At 61.6% G+C, this 20,481-nt stretch overlaps 3 protein-coding genes across 4 annotated transcripts; 1 reads left to right on the forward strand and 2 right to left on the reverse strand.

Annotated features, from left to right (window-relative positions):
* The first annotated feature begins 99 nt into the window (after positions 1–99).
* Positions 100–2,782, forward strand: MYG1 (MYG1 exonuclease). The gene is made up of 7 exons (XM_031602788.2): positions 100–316; positions 874–986; positions 1,060–1,219; positions 1,320–1,469; positions 1,546–1,668; positions 2,066–2,247; positions 2,325–2,782. Exons 1-7 carry the CDS (start codon positions 104–106, stop codon positions 2,506–2,508), a joined length of 1,125 nt encoding a protein of 374 aa, XP_031458648.2. The 5' UTR covers positions 100–103; the 3' UTR covers positions 2,509–2,782.
* A 1,425-nt stretch (positions 2,783–4,207) lies between these two features.
* AAAS (aladin WD repeat nucleoporin) lies at positions 4,208–10,462 on the reverse strand. Its single transcript, XM_031602785.2, is given in 18 exon segments — positions 4,208–4,521; positions 4,686–4,770; positions 5,068–5,149; positions 5,779–5,846; positions 5,936–6,029; positions 6,531–6,621; positions 6,704–6,764; positions 7,000–7,124; positions 7,343–7,463; positions 7,684–7,827; positions 8,030–8,209; positions 8,416–8,514; positions 8,959–9,005; positions 9,169–9,260; positions 9,363–9,418; positions 9,732–9,856; positions 10,341–10,441; positions 10,444–10,462. Coding segments are annotated over 18 exon segments (1,731 nt in total). The 3' UTR covers positions 4,208–4,380.
* A 2,194-nt stretch (positions 10,463–12,656) lies between these two features.
* On the reverse strand, positions 12,657–18,299 carry SP7 (Sp7 transcription factor). Of its 2 annotated transcripts, none has more exons than XM_031602814.2 (2): positions 17,063–18,298; positions 12,657–14,130 (listed from the first exon to the last, which is right to left on the reverse strand). In XM_031602814.2, exon 2 carries the CDS (start codon positions 14,060–14,062, stop codon positions 12,992–12,994), a length of 1,071 nt encoding a protein of 356 aa, XP_031458674.2. In that variant the 5' UTR covers positions 14,063–14,130; positions 17,063–18,298; the 3' UTR covers positions 12,657–12,991. The 2 variants fall into 2 exon arrangements, with proteins under 2 accessions (XP_031458674.2, XP_089984558.1); XM_090128432.1 differs by lacking the exon at positions 12,657–14,130 and adding an exon at positions 14,158–14,823 and having other exon boundaries at positions 17,063–18,299.
* Between the last annotated feature and the right edge of the window lie 2,182 nt (positions 18,300–20,481).

Here is a 20,481-nt window from a genome sequence, read left to right on the forward strand (position 1 = left end):
GAGACATGCGCATGCGCAGTCAAAAGGCGGTGTGGAGGCTGTGCTGCACATGCGCAGTGTCAGGGAGGCAGTACACATGCGTGTCGCGGAGGCGGAGCCGCGCATGCGCAGTGTTGCGAAGGCGGGTCGCGCATGCGCAGTGATGCGCGGCGCTCTGCGCGCCGTTCCCCTCATGGCCGCCGCCGTCGCCGGGAGCGGGACCGGGTCCAAGCGGGCCCGAACGGATCCGGTTCCGCGCATCGGCACCCACGACGGCACCTTCCACTGCGACGAGGCGCTGGCGTGTTTCCTGCTGCGCCTCCTGCCGCGCTACCGGGTACGGCCGCGGCCTCCTCGGGCCCCTCCGCACCGGGCCCGGTCCCACCCTTCGGGTGCCTCCCTTCCTCAGGGCCGCCCGTGGGTCCCCCGGCCCTGCTGGGGCCCGCAGTGCCACTGAAGAACCTGCCTGGGTTCCCCGGCCCGCGTGGGGGACGTTTTCATGACCCCCATCCTTCATTGGGCCACAGTGGGGTCCTCAGCCTCCTTTTGGGGTCCTCAGCCTCCGCTGGGAGCCGCTCCTGCCTTCATTTCCCTTATAATGCCTCCGGTCTCACCCACTGACTGCTCCCGTATCCCCGGCCCCCTGCTGAAGTCACCAGTCTCAATTAGGTCCCACCCTGCGGTCCCCAGGCCGTTGTCAGAATCCTTGGTCCCACCTGAAGGACGCTTTCAGGTCCCCAGTCCTTCACTGGGGCCACACTGGGCTCCCCAGCTCCTTGTTGGGGTACACAATCCCACGTGGTGCCTGCTCTTGTGTCCCCATTTCCCCTTTGAGGTCCCCGGCCTCTCCAGTCCCACTCTGAGCCCCCCCAGCCTCACTCCATGCCTCCGCAGGACGCAGAGGTGGTGCGGACACGGGATCCCCAGCGCCTGGCCCAGTGCGATGTGGTGGTGGATGTGGGGGGTGAATATGACCCCGAGAGGCACCGCTACGACCATCACCAGAGGTGAGGCACTCCACCACATTCGGGTCATCACATAAGGGAGCCCCCCCCAAGGGCTGACCCTGTGACCCCACAGGTCTTTCACCCAGTCCATGCGGAGCCTCCAGCCCAGCAAACCCTGGACCACCAAACTGAGCAGCGCTGGGTTGGTTTATTGCCACTTTGGCTCCCAAATCCTTGCTGAGCTTCTGGAGCAGCCAGAGGACAGCCCCATTGTGACTGCACTCTACGATAAGGTAAGGGGATTTGTGACCCAGCAGCATGACTTTCCCTTGGGGAAACCACCGCATAAGAGGGGTTGGGTTCCAGGTGTTCTGACCCTATCCTGTCCCCAAGCTCTATGAGAATTTCGTGGAGGAGATCGATGCCATTGACAACGGCATCGCGCAGACGGACGGGGAGCCCCGCTACGCCCTCACCACCAACCTCAGCGCCCGCGTGGGGCACCTGAACCCCCGCTGGAACGACCCCGACCAAGACACTGAGGTGGGGACATGTGGGAAAGGGGGAACGCAGAGCTGCCTTCTTTGGGGTCACTGCTGATCTTCTGCTGCGTCCCCAGGCTGGGTTTAGGCGGGCAATGGAGCTGGTGGGCAGTGAATTCATGGACAGGCTCGACTACTATCACCGTGCCTGGCTGCCTGCGCGGGTGCTTGTGGAGGATGCCATCCGGCGCCGCTTTGAGGTGCTCCCTATGCTTGTTTTGGGGGGGTTTAAAGGGTGGGTGGAACTCTGGGGCAAAGGGAGGCCAGGTCCCCTTGGTTTTAATCACCCCACACAGCTCAGGGCATGGCTGTGCACCCCGTTTCTCTCTGTACTCTTATAGCCACATGCACTCCCCTTTATGCACCCCTGTAACACCACACACTGTCACGTTGCTTCCCACGCTCCACCACTCTCCATGCACCCTGAACAGATGGTGGTGCATCCCCACAGCGCAGGGTCTCATTTGGAGGGGGTGCTGTTCTATTCAGATGGAAAAATGCACGTGAATGGGGGAGAAGCTGAGGCACAGGGCAATGCTGGGGCACAGGGCAGTACCACATATGCCACCACGCAGCCACATTGTGTTCCCTCTCCAGGTGGATGCAAGTGGGGTGATGCTGGAGCTCCCTCAGGGCGGCTGCCCCTGGAAGGAGCACCTCTTCAGCCTGGAGAAGGAGCTGGCACTGCCCAACCCACTCCAGCTGGTGCTTTTCCCTGACCGCAGCGGGCAGTGGCGGGTGCAGAGCGTCCCGGTGGGGCCACGCAGCTTCGAGAGCCGGTGAGCCCCATCCCCAGCACATCCCCTGCCAGGAGGGGGCAGGATCTCACCCTCTGCCCCTTTTCCCACCACTGCAGCCTTCCTCTCCCCGAGCCATGGCGGGGTGTTCGTGATGAGGCGCTGTCTCAGCTCACCGGCATTCCCGGTTGTGTCTTCGTGCACTCCAGTGGCTTCATCGGAGGCAACCGTACGAGGGAGGGGGCTTTGGAGATGGCCCGGAGGACATTGGCACTGCAAGGGGTGGGAGCACAAAGCGGATGAGTTCCCCACCCCTGCAGGGGCCATCCCCAATGAGTTGCCTGTGCCAGGACTTCCCATGGACTTGCTGGGAATGGCTGACATTCCTGCTTGGCATGGTCACAGTAGGACACCAAAGCAGCTGTGTTGTGAGCTGGGGGTGCCACTGGTCCCAGTTACAGCGTTGGACTGATGCGAGAGCACAGAGCAGACCAAGAAGCTTTTAGGATTCAGTGTTCTGAAGTCTGGTCCATTATGTATTGGCTGCCAACACCAGTAAAAACCAGTGTGTTCCCAATGCATCTGCTAGTCAGGTAGTGGGAGCTGTAGTGGGAGCTGCTTTGGAGGTGTCCATGGGGCACAGGGGGGGCGCATGGGGTTGCAAAAGGTCTCACACCGGGGTGCAGAAGCAGGTGCAGCCTCACCATCCCCATTCCCCCCATCCCAGCTGCCCCTGGGAGGGGAACGTCACCAGCCCAGCTGTCCTGGGGAGGACATGGACCCCCCCTCTCTCCCCGCCTCCCGCTGCAGGGCGATGCGAGCAGCCTGGCTGTTCCTGCTGGCTCTGGGACTGCCCTGCTGCCCCCAAGGCTCCCGCTTCCCTTGGGGGGGGTCCCAGAGCCTTCCCCCCACTGCCAGCAGCCGCAATGAGACCCTGGCAGGGAGCAGGCAGCCACGGGTGCCGGATGTGGCCATGCTGGTGGCCGTGGGTGGGTGGCTCGGTGCCGTCCTCGCCTACGTGGGACGCTACGTGAGAAGGAGCCGTGCTGATACCCGCCTGCATCTCGAGTACCTGAGGGCACTGCCCTGCCAGCGGCCGAGCCCGGGGGAGGAGGAGACGCTCAGCACCGTCCTGTGACACTGTGGGCAGAAGTTCCCAGCAGCAGATCCAAACTGGGGATCCCCACAGGTGAAGCATCCCTAAACGTCTCTGGTGTGAGTTCATACCTTGTTGTTTACCCCATGTCCTTGTGGCTCTCCCAGCACAGTCCTCTTGCAAGGGGGGCTGCTGCCATCATTTCTGTGGGGTGGAGGGGCAGTTTCCCTGCCTTGTTTTGGGGTTTGGTTTTCAGGAGGGTTGTGTGGGTCGTGGGGGTGTTGGCAGCATGGGCTGAGCAGGGCCCTCCCCGTCTCCACTGCAGAGCATTTACAGCGTAATCCCAGGGATTAACCATGTGTAATCCTGGGGTTTAAGCACTGCCCCCCTCAGCCTTCCCCTAATCCCACTCCAGCCCATCTGCTCCCCCCAGCGCTGTCTGGGCTCACGTGGGCCAGCACGGGGCTGCAGCAGCACTCACCAAATGGGCTGAGAGGGAAAGATCTGTGCTGGGTCTTGCTGAGCTGCAGTGCTTCTGGTTGTTCCTTACCCCCTCAAGGTGAAACCCAAAGGCTGCATTTAGGGCCAAGGAGCCCCTCACAGCCCCTTCGGCCCTCAGTGCAGCCACTTAACCACAGAGCAAAACCCCACACTCACCTGGGGGCTCCCCAGGTGTTTGTTTACTGCACACAAATGTTGTGACAGGAGCCTTAAATCTACTTTAGTTTAAGCACAGAATGGCTCTTTTCCTGCAGGTGCACTCCAAACTATGACCTGACATCACAGAGCAGCACCAGAGCCCCAGAAGCAAAAAGAGTGGCTTTGAGAACACATCCCTCAAAAAACTTCCAGGGAAAGCTTCCCTGTTTCCCTGGGCAAGGACAAAGTGAGGAGCAGAGCAAAGTATGGGGAAGAGGAGTCACCTTTAATCTGCACGGCGCTCACCTGCTGAACCCCACATTCCACAGGATGAATGCACGGAGCTGTGCAAAACCTGAGGGTACAGGAATGGATCGCAGCCCTGCTGTGTCCCGAGGAAGAGGGAACTGCAGATGGATCCCAAACATTCTGAGCTGCTGTCAGAGCTCTGAGAAGAGTGGCTGCTCCCGCACGTTGCTGCTGGCTGTCACCACGGCGGGGCTGCGACCAGGGCTGCCGTACGGCACACGGGAGCTCAGGAAGAAGAAGGGGATGTGGCTGATGGTCCCCGTGGACCAGCACTGGAGAGGACAACAGCACAAAGCTCAGCACAGTGCACCGCCGTCCCAAAGAGCAACGGGTCACCATCTCCTTCCCTGCTTTCTCCGCGCCAGGGGGCGATTTCACCCGCTGCGTTTCTCACCGAGGTGTGGCTAAGAGCTCTGAGAGCCAAAGCTGCACTCACCACGGTCAGCAATGCTCCCTTCTCAAAGCAGGGGTGGAAGGCGATGAGCTGCGGCTCGGCGCTCTGCTCCCCCCGCAGGAATCCGCTGGAAAGGAAAGGAAAGGAGAGCTGCAGTGAGAGGCGGCACAGCGGACACGCAGCGCTGTGAGGTTAAGTGGGATCTCTGCTGCACTGCCAGAGAGAACCACAAAGGGTTTTCAGGATAATGGACAACGTGTCCAAAATGTGACTGCTTTGGGGGTAAAATGGTACTGCAGCACTGCCTGAAGCAGCAGCGTGGGATGGCAGCAGCACAGCATCTTTCCCTCTGCAACCCAAAGGTGGATGGCGTTCAACCAACCCCAGAACACCACGAGAAGCCCTGAACCCATCTGCTACGCACCACGGCAGGAGCTCAAACACGGGGCTGTTGCGGATACGGAACACGGCCACCACGGTTTGTGTCTCCACAGCACTGGGATCTCCTGCAGAGGGGGAGGGAAGCAGCCGTGAGCTGTGCTGGATGTGAGAGGCAGCACTGGGACAGCAAAGTGGGAGCGATGTGGGGAACACAGCCACCTCTGCCTGCAGTGCTCCTTTCCCTTCCAAACGGGATCCCCCCACAGGATGGGGGCAGCCCTGCTGCCCTGCAGCTTTTCCCTCCCCATTTCCTTCCCAGTAGCTTTATAAGCAGAGCAAAACCAAGCAGCTGAGCTCAGGTCCAACACAGCGTCCCCAGCGCTGCACCTCAGGGCTGTCAAAGCTGTGCTTTGTCTCTGCAGCCAGGAGGACCTCAATGGCTCAATTATCCCAAGGCTGCTCCTCGAGTGGGGGCTCAGGGTGCAATGTGGGCACTGGGAACGCAGAGAACTGGCGGTGGGGCTGGGAGAGGTGATTCACGTGTCTGGCAGTGAGGAGGGAACAGTGCTCTCTCCTCAGGGGATAACCAGGAGCACTGCACGTCACCGTGGGGGGATGCTTTATGCAGAGGGGCAAAGTCACAGCGAGGAAGAGTGGAGAGAAGGTGGGTGCTGCCTCCCCAACCCGCGAGGAGTTTCCCTACAGGAAAGGCAGATTTGGAACAAAGGGAGCAGCGCTGCAGCACAGCTCTGACCTCGGATGATCACAGCCAGCCGCTCCCCGGTGGGATCCCACACCATGGACTGCACAGCTCCGCCGATCCTGGAGTACAGCACAGCACAGTGAGCCCAGGGCTGGGGGGGCACAGAGCCCCTCCACCTCCCAGCATTGCTGCATGCAATCAGACTCACCTCTCCTCCCCATAGGGCGTCTCAAAGGTGGTTTCTGACAGATCTGCCACGATCGAAGCTGTTTTCGAACCTCCCACCTGCCCCTGCATGTCCCCTGAAATGAAGTCACAGAGAGCGCACTCACTTCTGCTTCCCTGCTCTGTGCAGGTTGTCTCACTGCCCTACATCTGTGCTTCTGCTCCCAGAACGATGCAGAATTTCTGCCTCTTTGAGCTGTGGAGCCTCCTGCTGTCCCAGCAGCGTCTGCGGTGTTTGGGAAGGTGCACAGGGAAGGGTTTCCCTCGACAGAAGTGAGCACCCACTGCCTCCGTGCAAAACAGCCGTGTGAGCTGAGCAGCTGCACTGTGAAAATCTCCCTGCAAAGCTCCAAGCTGAAGGAGTGACACAAGGGGGGAAATACGGACACCCAACTGTTGTGAGGACACCCACAAACCTCCTTCTTCCACTCCCTTCCCTGCTGTCCCGGCTTTGCTACACCACAGCAGGTTGGAAGCTCTCCCTGATGGACACAGAGCCTCTCTTGGCCACAACCACCCATAGCTGAAAGCAAAACGATGGCTGGGGGAGCAAATGGGGCCCTCTGGGGGGCACTCACCCCTGTACTCAGAGAAAGACAAGGAGTAGATGACGGATTCCCCCAGCACTGTGAAGAGCAGCCGGCTGCCATCAGGGCTCCAACACCCCGTCTGTGAGGCACAGGGGGATGTCAGAACACCCCACACACCCCCACGTGGTGGGAAATGCCCCTTCCCACTGCTCCCGCCCCACCTGGCAGCGCCCTTTGATCGTGGGCCACTTCTCACACGTCCACATCTGAGCTTCCCACACTCTGTAAGAGAGAGAGAATGACGTGAAAGGGATAAACTGCCCCAAACCTGCCCCAATTCAGTCCCTCTGAGAGGAGCCCGAGGCCTTGGACCTGACTTTACTCTCATATCTGACACAGGGAGAAGGGGAGCAGAGAGGACATAAAGTAGCCGGATGTGCTTTGATGGCAGGCAAATGAAAATGGTAATAGAGTTGACAGTGAACAAAAAGAGGAAGGAGCAGGGTCAGGAGCTCACTTGAACACTGCTGAAGGGGTGGCTGCCAGGACCTTGCTGCCATCAGGAGACCACGCCAAGAAGGTGACCCCACCACCCCCAAACCACTGCAGCTGGACGCAGTTCTCAGTGGACACATCCCACACCTGGAGGGGCACAGAGGGGTTTGGGGGATCACAGCATTCCCACCATCAGCCAGAGCACAGACGTGGCATACTGCGGGGCACTGATGCTGTCAGATCTCAGTGCTCCAAATTCAAGACCATCCTTTGAGGAAATGCTGTCCCCTGTGGTCACACAGCCTCCTGAGTGTCCCAGCAGTGGGGTAACAGCCCCGAACCCCCAAACATGGCCCCACACTCACCAGCATGGCTGTGTCCACGGGTGAGGCTGAGAGCAGCAGCTTCCCGCTGGGTGCCCACGCCAGGCTGGTGACAGGGCTGTGCCCGGGGTAGGACAGCACCTGAGCACAGCCAGATGAGGGTCTGCTGGGACAGAAAGCACAGCTGATGGGGGAAGAGAGGAACACCAAGGACTGGTGATGCACCACACTGTGTTCTGTACCCACAGCCGGACGGACACCAGACTGAATTTAACCAGAAGCCCAGAGAAATGGGATGGACAGCCCTCGCTGTGAGGTGTGGGCTCAGCGGCATGAGTATGGGGCTGTCACCATGTGGGAACGTCACCCTAAGGGAACGTCACCTGGTGGAGAGGGACGTGGGGTCCAGGTGCCACACGAGGACGCAGCTCTGGCAGGCGACGGCCAGGATGGAGGCACACAGCGGCTTCCAGGCAACAGCAGCCACGTTCCTCTGCAGACGATGCTTCAGCGATGGGATGGTGGCACTGCAGGGAGGAGGGAGTGTGACAGGAGGCCGAGTGGGATTGGTAGGGTCACAACAACAGGGGACATCCCCGGGGACCTCTTCCAGTCTTGAACATAGTGGGTGCCTAAAGCCTATGGGGAGGGGGACCCACCGTGAGCTGTGCCCTTAGGGGGGGGACAGAGGGGACCCAGGCAGGTGACACCGGCGCTGCTGGAGCACACCTTGTGTGATTCAGTGCCCACAGCCCGGGGGGAGATCTGGCACTTGTTGGCTTGAAATCCCAACAGGGGGAGAGCGGCTCAGCAGGGCAGCGCTGCTTGGGCCGCAGCATGAGCTGGGAGAGTCTTCTCTTAAGGAGGGCTTTATATGCCTGCCGAGACCCGCCGGGGGAGCAGGGAGACCTAGAGGAGAAATGAGGCTGAAGGGCGAGAGAAAGCCTGGCTGGGGGCTGGGGGTGTGAAGAAGGGTCCTAACACAGCTCTGTGAGAAGCTCTGGGGGCAGGGAGCAGCGAGAGCACAGTGGGGCAGGGGTGAGGGAGGGGGTGCTGGGCACGTGCTCAGGGTGGGTTTGGGATGGTGATTTTGGAGCTGCTGCCCCCCTCCTCACCTGCTGGAGTTGTAGACCCGCACGGAGTCATCCAGCAGAGCAACGGCGAATTTGCTGGTGTGTGGATGCCAGGCAAAGGCACGGACGCTGCAGCCGGCCCTGCAGGAGGGAGGGAGCACAGGGAGCAACCTGGACCCACATCTGCCACCCCCAATTCCAACTCCCAAAGCCACCACCAAAATAAATCTCAGCTTTCACTGCTCAGCAAGATGTTATCCTCCGCTAACTTCCCTCTTCCTGGCAGCTTCTCACAGGCTGCTCAACAAACAGTCACTGCTCACCGCTTAACTTAAGCCCTGGTTAAGTTTAATGCTGTTCCTCCTTTGTGCACAACACAGCACCAGGGTACCAAGCAGCCCCAGGCGATGGGGAATTATTCCCCTCAGCATCCCTGTGCTGGGGAGGCTGAGCACAGAAGAGAGGGGCGATGCCATCCTCTCCCTCTGCTCCAGGGCACCGTTCTACAGGTGTAGATATACCAAAGGATGGTGTGACACACACACACACGTGCACAGCTGTGGTCTCACAGCACACAGCACTCACCAGTCGACCGCCTGGGAGAAGGCAGCAATCATATCCTCACTGGTCAGCTGCAAAGGAAGGGGCAGATGTGGGGAAATCAGTGCTGAGCGGGCAGAAAGCCCCCTTCCTTCTCTTCTTCATTCCCTCTGCATCCCTTTGCTGTCCCAGCGCCCTTTCGGCACCGTTCCTCCTCCCATCACAGAAGGGAACTTGCAGTGTTTTGAAACCCACCGAGAGGTGTGGGAGGATGGAGCCGTGCAGGGAGGAGAGCCATCGGCACGCGGTCAGAACGCAGCTCAGGGCCGTCTTCGCCCACTGCAGCCCTGCAGAGAGCACAGAACGTCAGCACTGCTCCCAGCAGGAGGGGATCCCTGGGAATGGGGCAGCACAGAACGGTGCTGCAGGGACCTCCTGGCCCCACTCACCTTCCTCCTCGGCGCTGACGATCTCCTTCAGCAGCCCACACAGCCCCCCGTCCCGCCTGCAGCCAAAGTCAAATCAGTGTGGATGCGGGGACCCCACTGCAGGCTCAGCACTGGGACCACTGCACTGAGCTCCCCCCTACATCCTGACCCCCCCCACTCTCAAAAAAGCCCTCAGAGCAGAACCACAAAGTCCCAGATGGGGCCGTGGCCGTTGCAGGGAGGTTGTAGAAATTTGTGTTGGACCTCTGTGGGGTCCTGAAGGTGCAGCAAAGCCCACGCAGGTCCAGCAGATGCAGAGCAGTAACAAACAGGGCTCCGCAGGGCTCAGCACCATCACTGTTAAGGGGGTGGGGGGCACTCAGCACTCACCAGGCACAGAGGACCCTCTTCCAAAGGGCTTCACGGTGGTGCAGGAAGGGCTGAGCCCCCGACTCGGGGCGGCCGGGACCCTTCAGACCATCCTCAGGCAGAGTGAGAGCGGGCAGCGCTGCCAGCTGGGGGGGGGAGAGGGGTTGCATAAGGGGGAGGGGTGTGGGGGGGGGGGGTTACAACATGGAACGGCTTTGCTCGGAGCACGGGGGAGGAACTGCTTTCTTGTGGGGGGGAGAGTGTGGGGTTGAGGGTGGCCCACAGAGAACTGTGGGGGAAGGATGGAGGGGGGGGGGCAAGCACAGTTTCAGGGGAAAAGGGATGGAGGGGTCGTCTCAACTTTTTGAGGAAGGCTGGGGGGTCCCAAACACAATTTGGGAGGGGGGGCAGAAGTGGGTGATCCCGAGCCCACTTTTGATGGGAAGTGAGGGGGGTCCCCAGCATAACCATACAAGGAAAAAAGGGGCAGAAACGGGGGGACAAGTCCGCTTTCGGGGCTCCGGGGACCCCCAGCACCACCACCACCCTCTGGGGGAAGGGTTGGGGGTCCCGAGCCCGCGCCGGGGGTCCGCGTGTTGGGGGGGGGGGAGGAAGGGGGGGTTTCCTCACCAGGCTCTGGAAGTCGAGCGGCAGCGGCTCCCCCCGCCGCCCGCAGAGCAGAGCGTTGTTAAATTCACAGAGGGTGACGGCGCCCGGGGGGGGCGGGGGGGAAACAGCGCCAGGGAGCACATGGCGAACCGGCACCGGCAGCACCGCCAACCGCGGGCGCCGTTCAACCGCCGACGGAGCGCCGCGAGGGCCAAACCGCGCCGCGTTCCGCCCCAGGCGTGGGGGGGGGCGTTAAAGGGGCCGCGGTTCTGTGTGCGCAGCGCTCGGGCAGCACCGAAGGTCTCCCAACCCCCCCTCGCCGCCCAGCTCTGTGTCTGTTCCCTCCTCGTACAAAGGCGCAATGGGGAATCGGGGGCTGTCGCGCTGTAACGGGAGCTGATCGTTTGGTGGGCCCACAGCCGGGGGGCGTTGCCCCTTTAAGAGAGGCGGTGCGTCCTCTCGGGGGCGGGAAAAAAGCGCGTGGCGCTGTTGGTGCGCGGGTTTCGCTGCGTCCGCGTCTCTCTGTTCTGGGGTCCCGTGGGTGCTTTTATGGGAAACCCTCTTTTATTGGGGTCCCATGAGTATCTCCATCCCGTCGGGGTCCCGTGGGTGCCCCACATGGGAATTTTCCTCTATTGGGGTCCCGTAGGTGTCCGTACGCTCCTCTATTGTGTTCCCTTAAATCCGCACATCCCGCTCTATTGGGGTCCCATGGGTGCCCCTGCACTGGGGTCGCACGGGTACCTGCATCCCTGTGCCTTGGGGTTGCGTGTGTTTCCCTATGGGAATCCCCCTGCACTGGGGTCCCCTGGGTGCCATATGGGAATACCTCTCTATTGGGTTCCCCCGGGTTCCCGCACCCCTCTCCCCCCCCATCCCATCCCCTCTATTTGGATCTCCCCCAGCCCCTCTTCCTGGGCTCTCATCTCCCTCCTTCCTTCCTCCCCCCCCAGCCCCCCCAGAGTCCCATTTTAGATTCGCTTTTATTACATTTATCTCCGTGTTTTCCTTCAGCGGCCGCAGGAGTTATTTTAATTTTTTCAGGATATTAAATAAACGCTCTGGCGGGGGGGGGGGGGGGACTGCGGTGGGGGGCCCTGCATTCCTCACCCGTTACGGAGCGAGCGGGGTTTGATAGGAGACAACGATTTGGACGGCGCCGATCGCTGGGAGACATCAGAGCCACCGCAGCGCTGGCGTTGCCCCCCCCCCTCCAAATCCCCAAAGCCGGGAGGGATGGGAGGGGAGGGGGGTGGAACTCAGGGGCCGAGGGTGGCTTTGGGACCAGCGTGGTTTTGGGGAGGCTCCCGTTTGGGGTTTGGCTCTGGGATGTGGACGGATGTGTTCGGCGCCCGTTGGCAGCGGCCCACCCACAGCGAGCGGCGTTTTGGGGGGAAAAACCCTAAAAACGAAATAAATCCGAGGAGGTTTTGAGGGGTTACGATGCAAGCTGGCACCCACCACCCCAAATCCCACCCTCGTGGGGGTGGCAGCACGGGGACGGCGCTGTGGCACTGCGGGCTGAGGGGGGGGGGTGTCCTCGTGCCTCAGTTTCCCCTCGTGGTTCCCCCCCCCCTCCCAGCCGTACGGTGGTGACTCAGCGCGGTGGCACACGTGGCACCCGGGGGTGGCACTCGGGGCTGCGCCACGCTGGCATGGGGACACAGTGCTGTCCCTATGGGCGCTGGCACCCGGCCTGTCCTGCCTCCCTCTGCCTTTTTCCGTGGCTTTATTTTGGGTTTTAGAAAAAAAAAATGCCCCAAAAAAAGACCCAAAGTGGGGCGGGAGCTCAGAGCGGTGGGGGTGTCCCACGGTGTGCAACGCTGGGGTGTCCTCGGTCACACGTGGCCCCACACGTGTCACGGGTCTGCGTGCAGTGGGGGAAACTGAGGCATGGGATGAAGCTGGGATGCGCACGTGTGTGTTTGTGTGCACAGCCCTGTTTGTGGGATCCCCCCTATGAGTGCTCCTGGGGTTTGGGGACACACTGGTAGAGACACATGTGTGGGGGGTTGTGGCAATTTGTGGGGTCCCTGAGTCATGGGGATGCAGGGACACGGGGATGGAGGGACACGAGGACACAAGAGCACAAGGATATGGGCCCACAAGGACCAGGGAGGGGGGGGGAAGGGGACAAAGCAGAATCACCCCCACCCTCACAGTGTGGGACATCCCGTATTGGGGCTGTGCCTGCACTGTGTCCACCCGTGCCTCAGTTTCCCCTCTTGTGAGATGGGGGGGCTGTGTGCCACTGCTGCTCCTTGAATCCCTTTATTGCATTTATCGTTTATTTATGTTTTGGGAGGGGGGGTAGCTAGCTAAAAGGGGGGGGGGGGGGTACATCAGCGCCAAACGACCTGGGCGGGTTAATGAGGCGGAGGAGAAGGGGTGAACCCGGTCCCTGAGCTCTGTGCGGGGTGAGAAAAGTTGGGGGGGGGAAGAAAACAAAATGGGGAGGGGGGAAACAAAGGGGGATGCCCACCTCTAACCCCCCCAGCACGGCCCCCCACGCCATAATTTAAGACATAAATTATAAACGATACCGCGGCGCCGCTGCCTATGGGTGAGCGGTGGGGGGGGAGGGACGGGTTTTCTATTGAGGGGGGGGGGGCACCCCGAAATAAATACCGAGGAGGGGGAAAGGATGGGGGGAGGAGGAGGGAGGGGGGGGGTCAGATCTCCAGCAAACTGCCCGCCTCGGGGCTGCCCGCATCCCTCCGGGGCGACGGAGCGACGGGGCGGCGCGGGGAGCCGGGCGGGCCGGGGGTAGGCGGGTTGTTTTGAGGGGCGGGGGGAGCTGGGGGTGGCGGCTCGGAGGGAGTTTTGGGGGCCGCGGGGTCGGCGTGGGTCTTCTGGTGTTTGCTGAGGTGGTCGGAGCGGGTGAAGCGTTTGCTGCACAGCACGCACGTGAATTTCTTCTCGCGGGTGTGGGTGCGCACGTGGCGCTCCAGCTCGTCCGAGCGGGTGAAGCGCTTCCCGCAGAAAAGCCAATTGCAAACGAACGGCCGTTCCCCCGTGTGCCAACGCAGGTGCGCCTTCAGGTGCGACGCTTTGCCGTACACCTTCCCGCAGCCCGGGATGTGACAGCTGTGCACCGCCTTCTTCCGCAGCCCCCCCGCCGCCGCCGCTCCCCCCATGCGCTCCATCTCCTGGCAGTTCGGGCAGTCGCACGAAGCGCGGCCGCCCGGCGAACCGCCGCCCCCCCCGGCTCCTCCTCGCAGCGCTTTGCCCCCACCCGCTTCGCTTTTCGGGGGCGCCGCCGCCGTCGGGGTCACCCCCGGAGCTCCGCCGTAGGGCGGGGGGTTGAGGGCCCCGAAATCGGAGCCGTAAGCGGGCAGCGGGGGGCTGAGCGCGGGCTGAGCCTGCAGGGAACCCTGCAGCCCCTCGGCGCCCCCCGGACCCCCCAGCCAACCCCCGTTAGGATGCACGTCCCACCAAGCGGGGGCCGCCGGCCCCGACCCCCCCGGCAGCCCCCCTCCGAGGCCGCCCTTATACCAGGAGCCGTAGGGATGGGGCATCTCCAGCGGGGGGAAAACCCCCGGCAAACAGTCGCCCGACGGGTGGCCTTTGGTGGCCACCACCACCGGAGCCCCCAGCACCTCCTGCGTGGCGCTGCCCGTGGGGAAGGGGTGGCCGAAGGGGCCGTAGTCGGGGCCGTAGGGACCGGGGGACGCCTGAGGGCTGACGGAGGGGGACAGCAGCCCCGCGGCGCTGGGGAAGGCGGCGGTGTAGGAATCCCCCATGGTGGGGAGGCACCCCGAGGTGCTGCGGGATGGGGCGGCCGTCAGCGCGGGCACGGAGCCATGGCGGTCTGCGGGGAGAGGAAAAGGGGGGGTGAGAGAGAGGGGAGGTGGGGGGGTCGGGGGGTTTGTGGTGCGTCGGGGGGCACCCACCGCAATGGGGCACACGGCGCAGTGCAGCATCTGGTGCAGCCGAGCACCACGGGGGCTGCCACCCCCCCCCACCATGAGGAGCTCGGAGGGCTCATAGCGGGGCTGTGCTGAGACCCCCATCCCCCCCCCACTCCGCCTTCCCCCCTTCCCAATCTCGGCTCCCGACGCCTTTATGCCCTTTTAATCAAATTATGCTGCGGCCTCCCCCCCCCCACCCGGCGACTTCCTCTCCTTTATTCCCTGCAGCTCCATGGTGGCGGGCTGAGACCCGGCATCACGAGCTGCACCCCCCCCCAACTACCAGCACCCCCTTTTAGTTGTTTTTTTTTTTTTTTCCTTTCACCCACTTTATGGCTTTTTTTTCAGCATGACATACATCTATCTATATAAATATATATACAACCCCCCCCACACCCCCCCCTCCCCTCTTTGGTTATTGCTCCTATTTTTAAGCCGTGGCCGCAGCGCTCGCGGCCCTCCAAGGATAACAAGGCCAGGCTGTGCCCCGGGAACGCTGCCCCGCCGCGCTAATTGAAACCAGCGTCCGACGAGGAGCTGAAAATAGTGCACAGCTCCCATAGATCAGCTCCGGGATATGAGGGAGATGCGGGCTGAGAACGGCATGAGCTCAGTGCATGGGTGGGATGGGGCGGCTCTGGGTTCCCCCCCTGAGACCCTCCTGTGCCCCTCAGCCCCCAAGCGGAGCCGCTGTCGGGGTCGCTCCGTCCCCGATTTCTTGCCCCTGGGTTTGTGGTCCCCCATCTGTGCTCCCCAATCCTCAGCTGCTCACCCCCTGAAGCCGTTCCCTGGTCCTCGGCCCACAGTTCCCCTTATTTCCAGTTCCCCTTGTCCCCAGACCTCAGCCCTTATCTCACGTTCCCACTCCCTGGTCCCAAATCCTCAACCCATGTCCCCAGACATCAGCCTTTATCTCATGTTCCCAATCCCTGGTCCCAAATCCTCAACCCCACGTCCCCAGACATCAGCCTTTATCTCACGTTCCCACTCCCTGGTCCCAAATCCTCAACCCACGTCCCCAGACATCAGCCCTTATCTCACGTTCCCACTCCCTGGTCCCAAATCCTCAACCCCACGTCCCCAGTTCCACGTCCCCAGACCCCATCCCAGTATCTCAAGTCCCCAGTCCCTGCTCCCTTGTCCCTAAATTCCGTTTCTGGCCCATCGTTCTCAGTCCCTCACCCCTTGTCCCATGTTTCCAAACCCATTTCCAGGTTCCTGATCCCCAGTCCTTTGCCCCCCATCCCATGTCCCCAAGCCCCATTTCTTGTCCCCAGTCCCATGTCCCCATCCACAGTCCCATGTCCCCAAACCCCACTCCAGGCCCTTGCTCCCTTGCTCCCTTGTCCCCACTCCCATGTCCTCAAATCCCATCCCAGATCCTCGATCCCATGTCCCTAAACACGTTTCTGGGTCCCCACCTCCCAGTCCTCTGCCCCCATCCCCATTCCCTATCCCCAAGGTGCCGCTGTCTGCAGCTCCAACCTCAGTTCCTGTCCCAGACCCAGCACCCACCTTGTCCCCTGCCTCAGTTTCCCCATCCCCACTCCTCCCTTCAATCCACAGCCACCAAATGTCACCGTCCGGGCCCTGGCTGTCCCTGCTCACAGGGTGCACCTGGTCTTGGGGACAGCACGGGGCAGAGGTGGCACTTGGGATTGTCCCCTCCCTGGTGCCCTGCTGGGGTGGAGGACAGCCAGGTGGGCACAGGGACAGCAAGAGGGAGGATGAGACCCTGCGTGGGGACAGGGACACGCAGTGGGGACGTGTGTGTGTGCGTGTGTGTGTCCCCATCTCCTGGTCCCCATGGCTCCCAGGGGCTGTGGTGGCCGCGCTGCGTCACCGTGGCTGTCCTGGTGGCCCCGTGCCAGGGGCAGACGTGGCCCTGTCACCAGGTCCAGGGTGGCACCGGCTTGGGGACAGACGTGTCCCCATAGGCACATCATGGGGTGACGCTGCCCTGGGGACAGACATGTCCCCATCCCCAGATGTGGGGCACGGAGCTCCTGGGGACAGCCGTGTCCCAGTGGCAGCTCGCACAGCACCGCATCCCCGTCCACCCCCTGTGAGCACCCAAAGCCACTGCACCCACTGTCCCCTGGGTGCCATCCCTGGGGTCCTTGAGGCAGCAAGGATGGGGACAGCAGTCTGGAAACAGCCCCAGTTCCCCGTATCCACCAAACCCCAGTGCTGCCTGTCCTGGGGGTCCCTGTCCTGGGAGGGTCCCACATCTGAGGGTACTGAATCACGTGGGGTCCCATATCCCAACAGTCCCATGTCCCAAGGGTCCCATATCCCAAAGGTCCTCTGTGCTGAGGTCCCATATCCTGGGATTCCTCTATCCTGGGAATCCCATATCCCAGAGGTTCTGTATCCCCCTGGGGGGATTCCTGTATCCTGATGGTCCCCCTACCACGAGGTCCCATATCCCAGTGAGGAGAGGGGGATCTCCCCTGCCTTGGGGGTCCCTGTCCCCAGATGTCCCCCCTCCAGCCCTAGAGAACCCCACAATGCCGAGGCTGTCCCCATATCCCCACAGTGTCCTCGTGTCCCCGTATCCCCATGTTGTCCCCATATCCCTGTGGCATTCCCATGTCCCCATGTCCCCACGATGTCCCTGTGTCCCCATATCCCTATTGTGTCCCCATATCCCCATCGTGTCCCCATTTCCCCACGGTGTCCCCGTGTCCCCATATCCCCATTGTGTCCCCACATCCCCATATCCCTGTCGTGTCCCCATATCCCCATCGTGTCCCCATATCCTCACCATGTCCCCACGTCCCCGTATCCCCATCACGTCCCCATATCCCCATCGTGTCCCCACATCCTTACCGCTGCTCTGATGTCGATGCTATGGGTGAATGGACGGGGGGTTCCGGGGGGGTCGGAGCTGCCGGTACCGGGTTTGCCGGGTCGGGGCTGCCGGGGTGCCGGGTCCGCTGCCGGAGCAGCACCGCCGCCGCCCGCCCCGCAGTGCCGCTGCGCCGGGGTTGGGCCGGGCCGGGACCGGGGCCGGGAGCCCTCCCCGAACCGCCCCTATAGGGCGGGGGGCGGCGGGGCCGGGGCGGGAGGGGACGGGGAAGGGGAAGGGGGAAGGAAAAGAGGAGAGGGGGGGAGGAGGGGGAAGGAGGAGGGAAATGGGAAAGGGGAAGAAATGAGGATGAAAGTGGGAAAAGGTTGGGGGAAGAGTAGGAAAAAGTGGGGGAGGAAGTAGAAAAGAGTGGGAAATAAGTGGGGGAAAGTGGGGAAAAAGTGAGAAAAGTAAAAAAAAAACAAAAGGAGGAGAAAAGAAGGAAAGGGGGAAAGGAAAAAAAGGAAAAGATGTAAAAGGAGAAAGAAAAGGGGAAAGGGAGAAAAACGAAAGAGAAGAGGGAAGGAGAAAGGGAAAGGACAAAAAGGAAAAGGAGAAATGGGAAAGGAAAAGGAAGAGGGAAAAGGGAAAGAGAAAAGGGGGAAAGGAAAAAGGAATAGGGAAAAAAAAAAAGTGAAAAGGAAAAAAAAAGGAAAAGGAAAAAGGAAAAGAGAAGGGCTGGGGAGGAGGAGGGGAAATGAAAGGGAAAAGTGATGGGAAGGAGAGAAAGAAAAAGGCAGAAGGGAAAGAGGGGCAGGAAGGGGAAGGGATGGAGGGGAGGGGGAACCCTACGGCCTCTGGGGTGAGGTGGGGTGAAACCACCCCAAAATGGTGCCTGGGGGACACAGCAGGGATAGGGACAGAGCCAGGGTGGAAATGGGGACCAGGGGTGGGAACAGGAGAAGGATCCAGGATGGGAAATGGGAGAGAAAGGATGGGGGTGGCATTGGGATGGGGATACAAATGGAGCACGGATGGGGTTGGAGGTACCAGGAGTGGGGTGTGAGGGGAAGCAGGGATGGGGACAGAAAGGGATGGGGTAGAAGAGGGCTGGGAATGAGGCACCAATGATGGGAATGGGAAGGAATGGAATGGAGAGGGGGACAGGGATGGAGGGGAGCAGCAGAGGGGTCCCAGGGGTGGGGATGGGGGCCTCCATTTCCCTGTGAGCAGAAGTTTATCCGAACCACTTTTTTTTTTTTAAATATTATTTTTTTGCCTTTTTTTTTTTTTTCCCTCTCTCTCCTTTTTTTTTTTTTTTTCCCTTCTTTTTTCCCCCAAATGTCCCATTCTGGAGCCAGCGGGGCCCTTTCCCAGCCCTGACTCAGGGCTTTCCGCTCCGCAGCCGCTGAATAACGGCCCCAACCACCGGCGCCGCCGAACACCACAACCACAGCGCCCCCCCCCTTAAATGAACACCACAACCACGGGCCCCCCCTCCCCCCATCGAACACCACAACCACAGCCCCCCCCACACCTCCACGGGGCGCCCACTGATCCCTGCTACCCAAACTGGGACAAACGCGTCGACCTTGGGGTGGGGATGATCCTTATGGGGGGATAAACCCTAAGGGGTTTTTTGGGGAGGGGGGGTCATGGCCCTATGGGGTTTTTGGGGAGATGCTGAGGGGGGTGAAGGACCCCCAGCCCCAGTGGTTGCAGGGCTGTTCCAGCTGTGCTCTGCTGTGTGAGAAATTAGTGGGGACCCAACGACTCTTGGGGGCAGTGGGGGGCTGTGGGGGGGGGAGCTGTGCTGGGGGGGTCTCAGTGTTGCCCCACTTCCAGCACACCAGGACCCAACATCCCTCCTGCATCGCTTCCTCCATCTCCCCTTCCCTTCCTCCCTCCCACCTCTCCATCTCTTCCTCCCTTCCTCCATCTCCCCATCCTTCCTTTCATCCTCCAACCATCCCTCCATCTCTTCCCTCTCCATCTCCCCATCTGTCCTTCCACTCCCATCTCCCCATCCCTCCATCTCCCCACCCTTCCCTCCACCCTCCTAAGCACCTTCTCTCCTCCTTTGATCCTCCCATCCCTCCCCCAATCACTTTGTTCCTCCCCATCTCCCCATCCTTTCCTCCTCTCCTTCCATCACCCCCATACCCCCTCTCTCCCTCTTTTTCTCCCTCCCTCTCAATTCGTCCCTCTCCCTTCTCTCCTTTGACCCTCTCTCCCACTGCCTCCTTCCCCCCATCCCCACCTTTCCTTCACCTGGCTCAGGATGTGACATGAGTTGTGGGGGGGGGGGGGGGCTCAGCTCTTATGCCATGAGCTTTAGGGGGGGCTCTCTGCCCCCACACCATGAGTTTGGGTGGGACAGAGGTTGCAGCTCATTGAGCCCAGGATGGAAACATCCCATCCCCATCCCAGGGTGGGGGACACCACCGCCCCCCCCCGGCCCCCCACACCCTGCGGTCACCACGCAGCAGTGGGGCTGGGGGCTGTGCAGCCCTTCAAAAGGAGAGAACCATCCACAAATGGTTTCCATGTGTGTGGGGGGAGTGGGGGCACTGGGAGGGGGGAGCACTGGGAACGTGGCACTGGGAATGGGGACTGGGAATATTGGGGATGGAGAATGGGAGCACCCAGGGTGGGAACTGGAAGGACTGGAAATGGGGATTGGAAATACTGGGAATGGACAATGGGAAAATCCAGAATGGGGGCTGGGGGGCACTGGGAATGGGGAGAACTGGGAGCACTGGGAATGGTGACTGGGGGCACTGGGGAGGAGGAGCACAGCAAACACAGCATCAGAGGTGCTGGGAATGTGCTGTCCCCGACCCCAAGCCCCCCAGCCTGGTGTCCCCAGTGGCACCGTGTCCCCAGCTCCTCCAACCCCATAGCATCCCCCCCTCCTGCTGTCCCTGCATCCCATAGCATCCCCCATCCTAGCGTCCCTAACCCCTCCAACCCCATAGCATCCCCCCCTCCTGCTGTCCCCAGTCCCTGCACCCCATAGCATCCCCCATCCCAGTCCCCAGTCCCTCCAACCCCATAGCATCCCCCCCCTCCCGCTGTCCCCAGTCCCTGCACCCATAGCATCCCCCCCTCCCGCTGTCCCCAGTCCCTGCACCCCATAGCATCCCACATCCCAGTGTCCCCAACCCCATAGCATCCCCCCCTCCTTCTGTCCCCAGTCCCTGCACCCCATAGCATCCCAGTGTCCCCGGTCCCTCCAACCCCATAGCATCCCCCCCTCCCGCTGTCCCCAGTCCCTGCACCCCATAGCATCCCCCATCCCAGTGTCCCTGCACCCCATAGCATCCCCCCCTCCCACTGTCCCCAGTCCCTGCACCCCATAGCATCCCCCATCCCAGTGTCCCCAACCCCTTCACCCCATACTGTCCCCCCTTTCACTGTCCCCAAATCCGTCCATCCCCCTCCCCAGCGCAGTGTCCCC

This window comes from Phasianus colchicus, chromosome 33 (assembly GCF_987193195.1).
Source record: "Phasianus colchicus chromosome 33, bPhaCol1.hap1.1, whole genome shotgun sequence".
In the NCBI taxonomy this organism is placed as follows: domain Eukaryota; kingdom Metazoa; phylum Chordata; class Aves; order Galliformes; family Phasianidae; genus Phasianus; species Phasianus colchicus.

Excerpts from the sequence above, each read along its gene's own strand:
- MYG1 (XM_031602788.2), top strand. The coding sequence starts at position 104 with ATGCGCAGTGTTGCGAAGGCGGGTCGCGCATGCGCAGTGATGCGCGGC. Across the intron at positions 317-873 it reads GCCTCCTGCCGCGCTACCGG|GACGCAGAGGTGGTGCGGAC; the intron begins GTACGGCCGCGG and ends ATGCCTCCGCAG. Across the intron at positions 987-1,059 it reads CGCTACGACCATCACCAGAG|GTCTTTCACCCAGTCCATGC; the intron begins GTGAGGCACTCC and ends GTGACCCCACAG.
- SP7 (XM_090128432.1), bottom strand. The coding sequence starts at position 18,240 with ATGGAGGCCCCCATCCCCACCCCTGGGACCCCTCTGCTGCTCCCCTCC. Across the intron at positions 14,824-17,062 it reads GCATCGACATCAGAGCAGCG|CCCGCATCTCCCTCATATCC; the intron begins GTAAGGATGTGG and ends TGCCGTTCTCAG.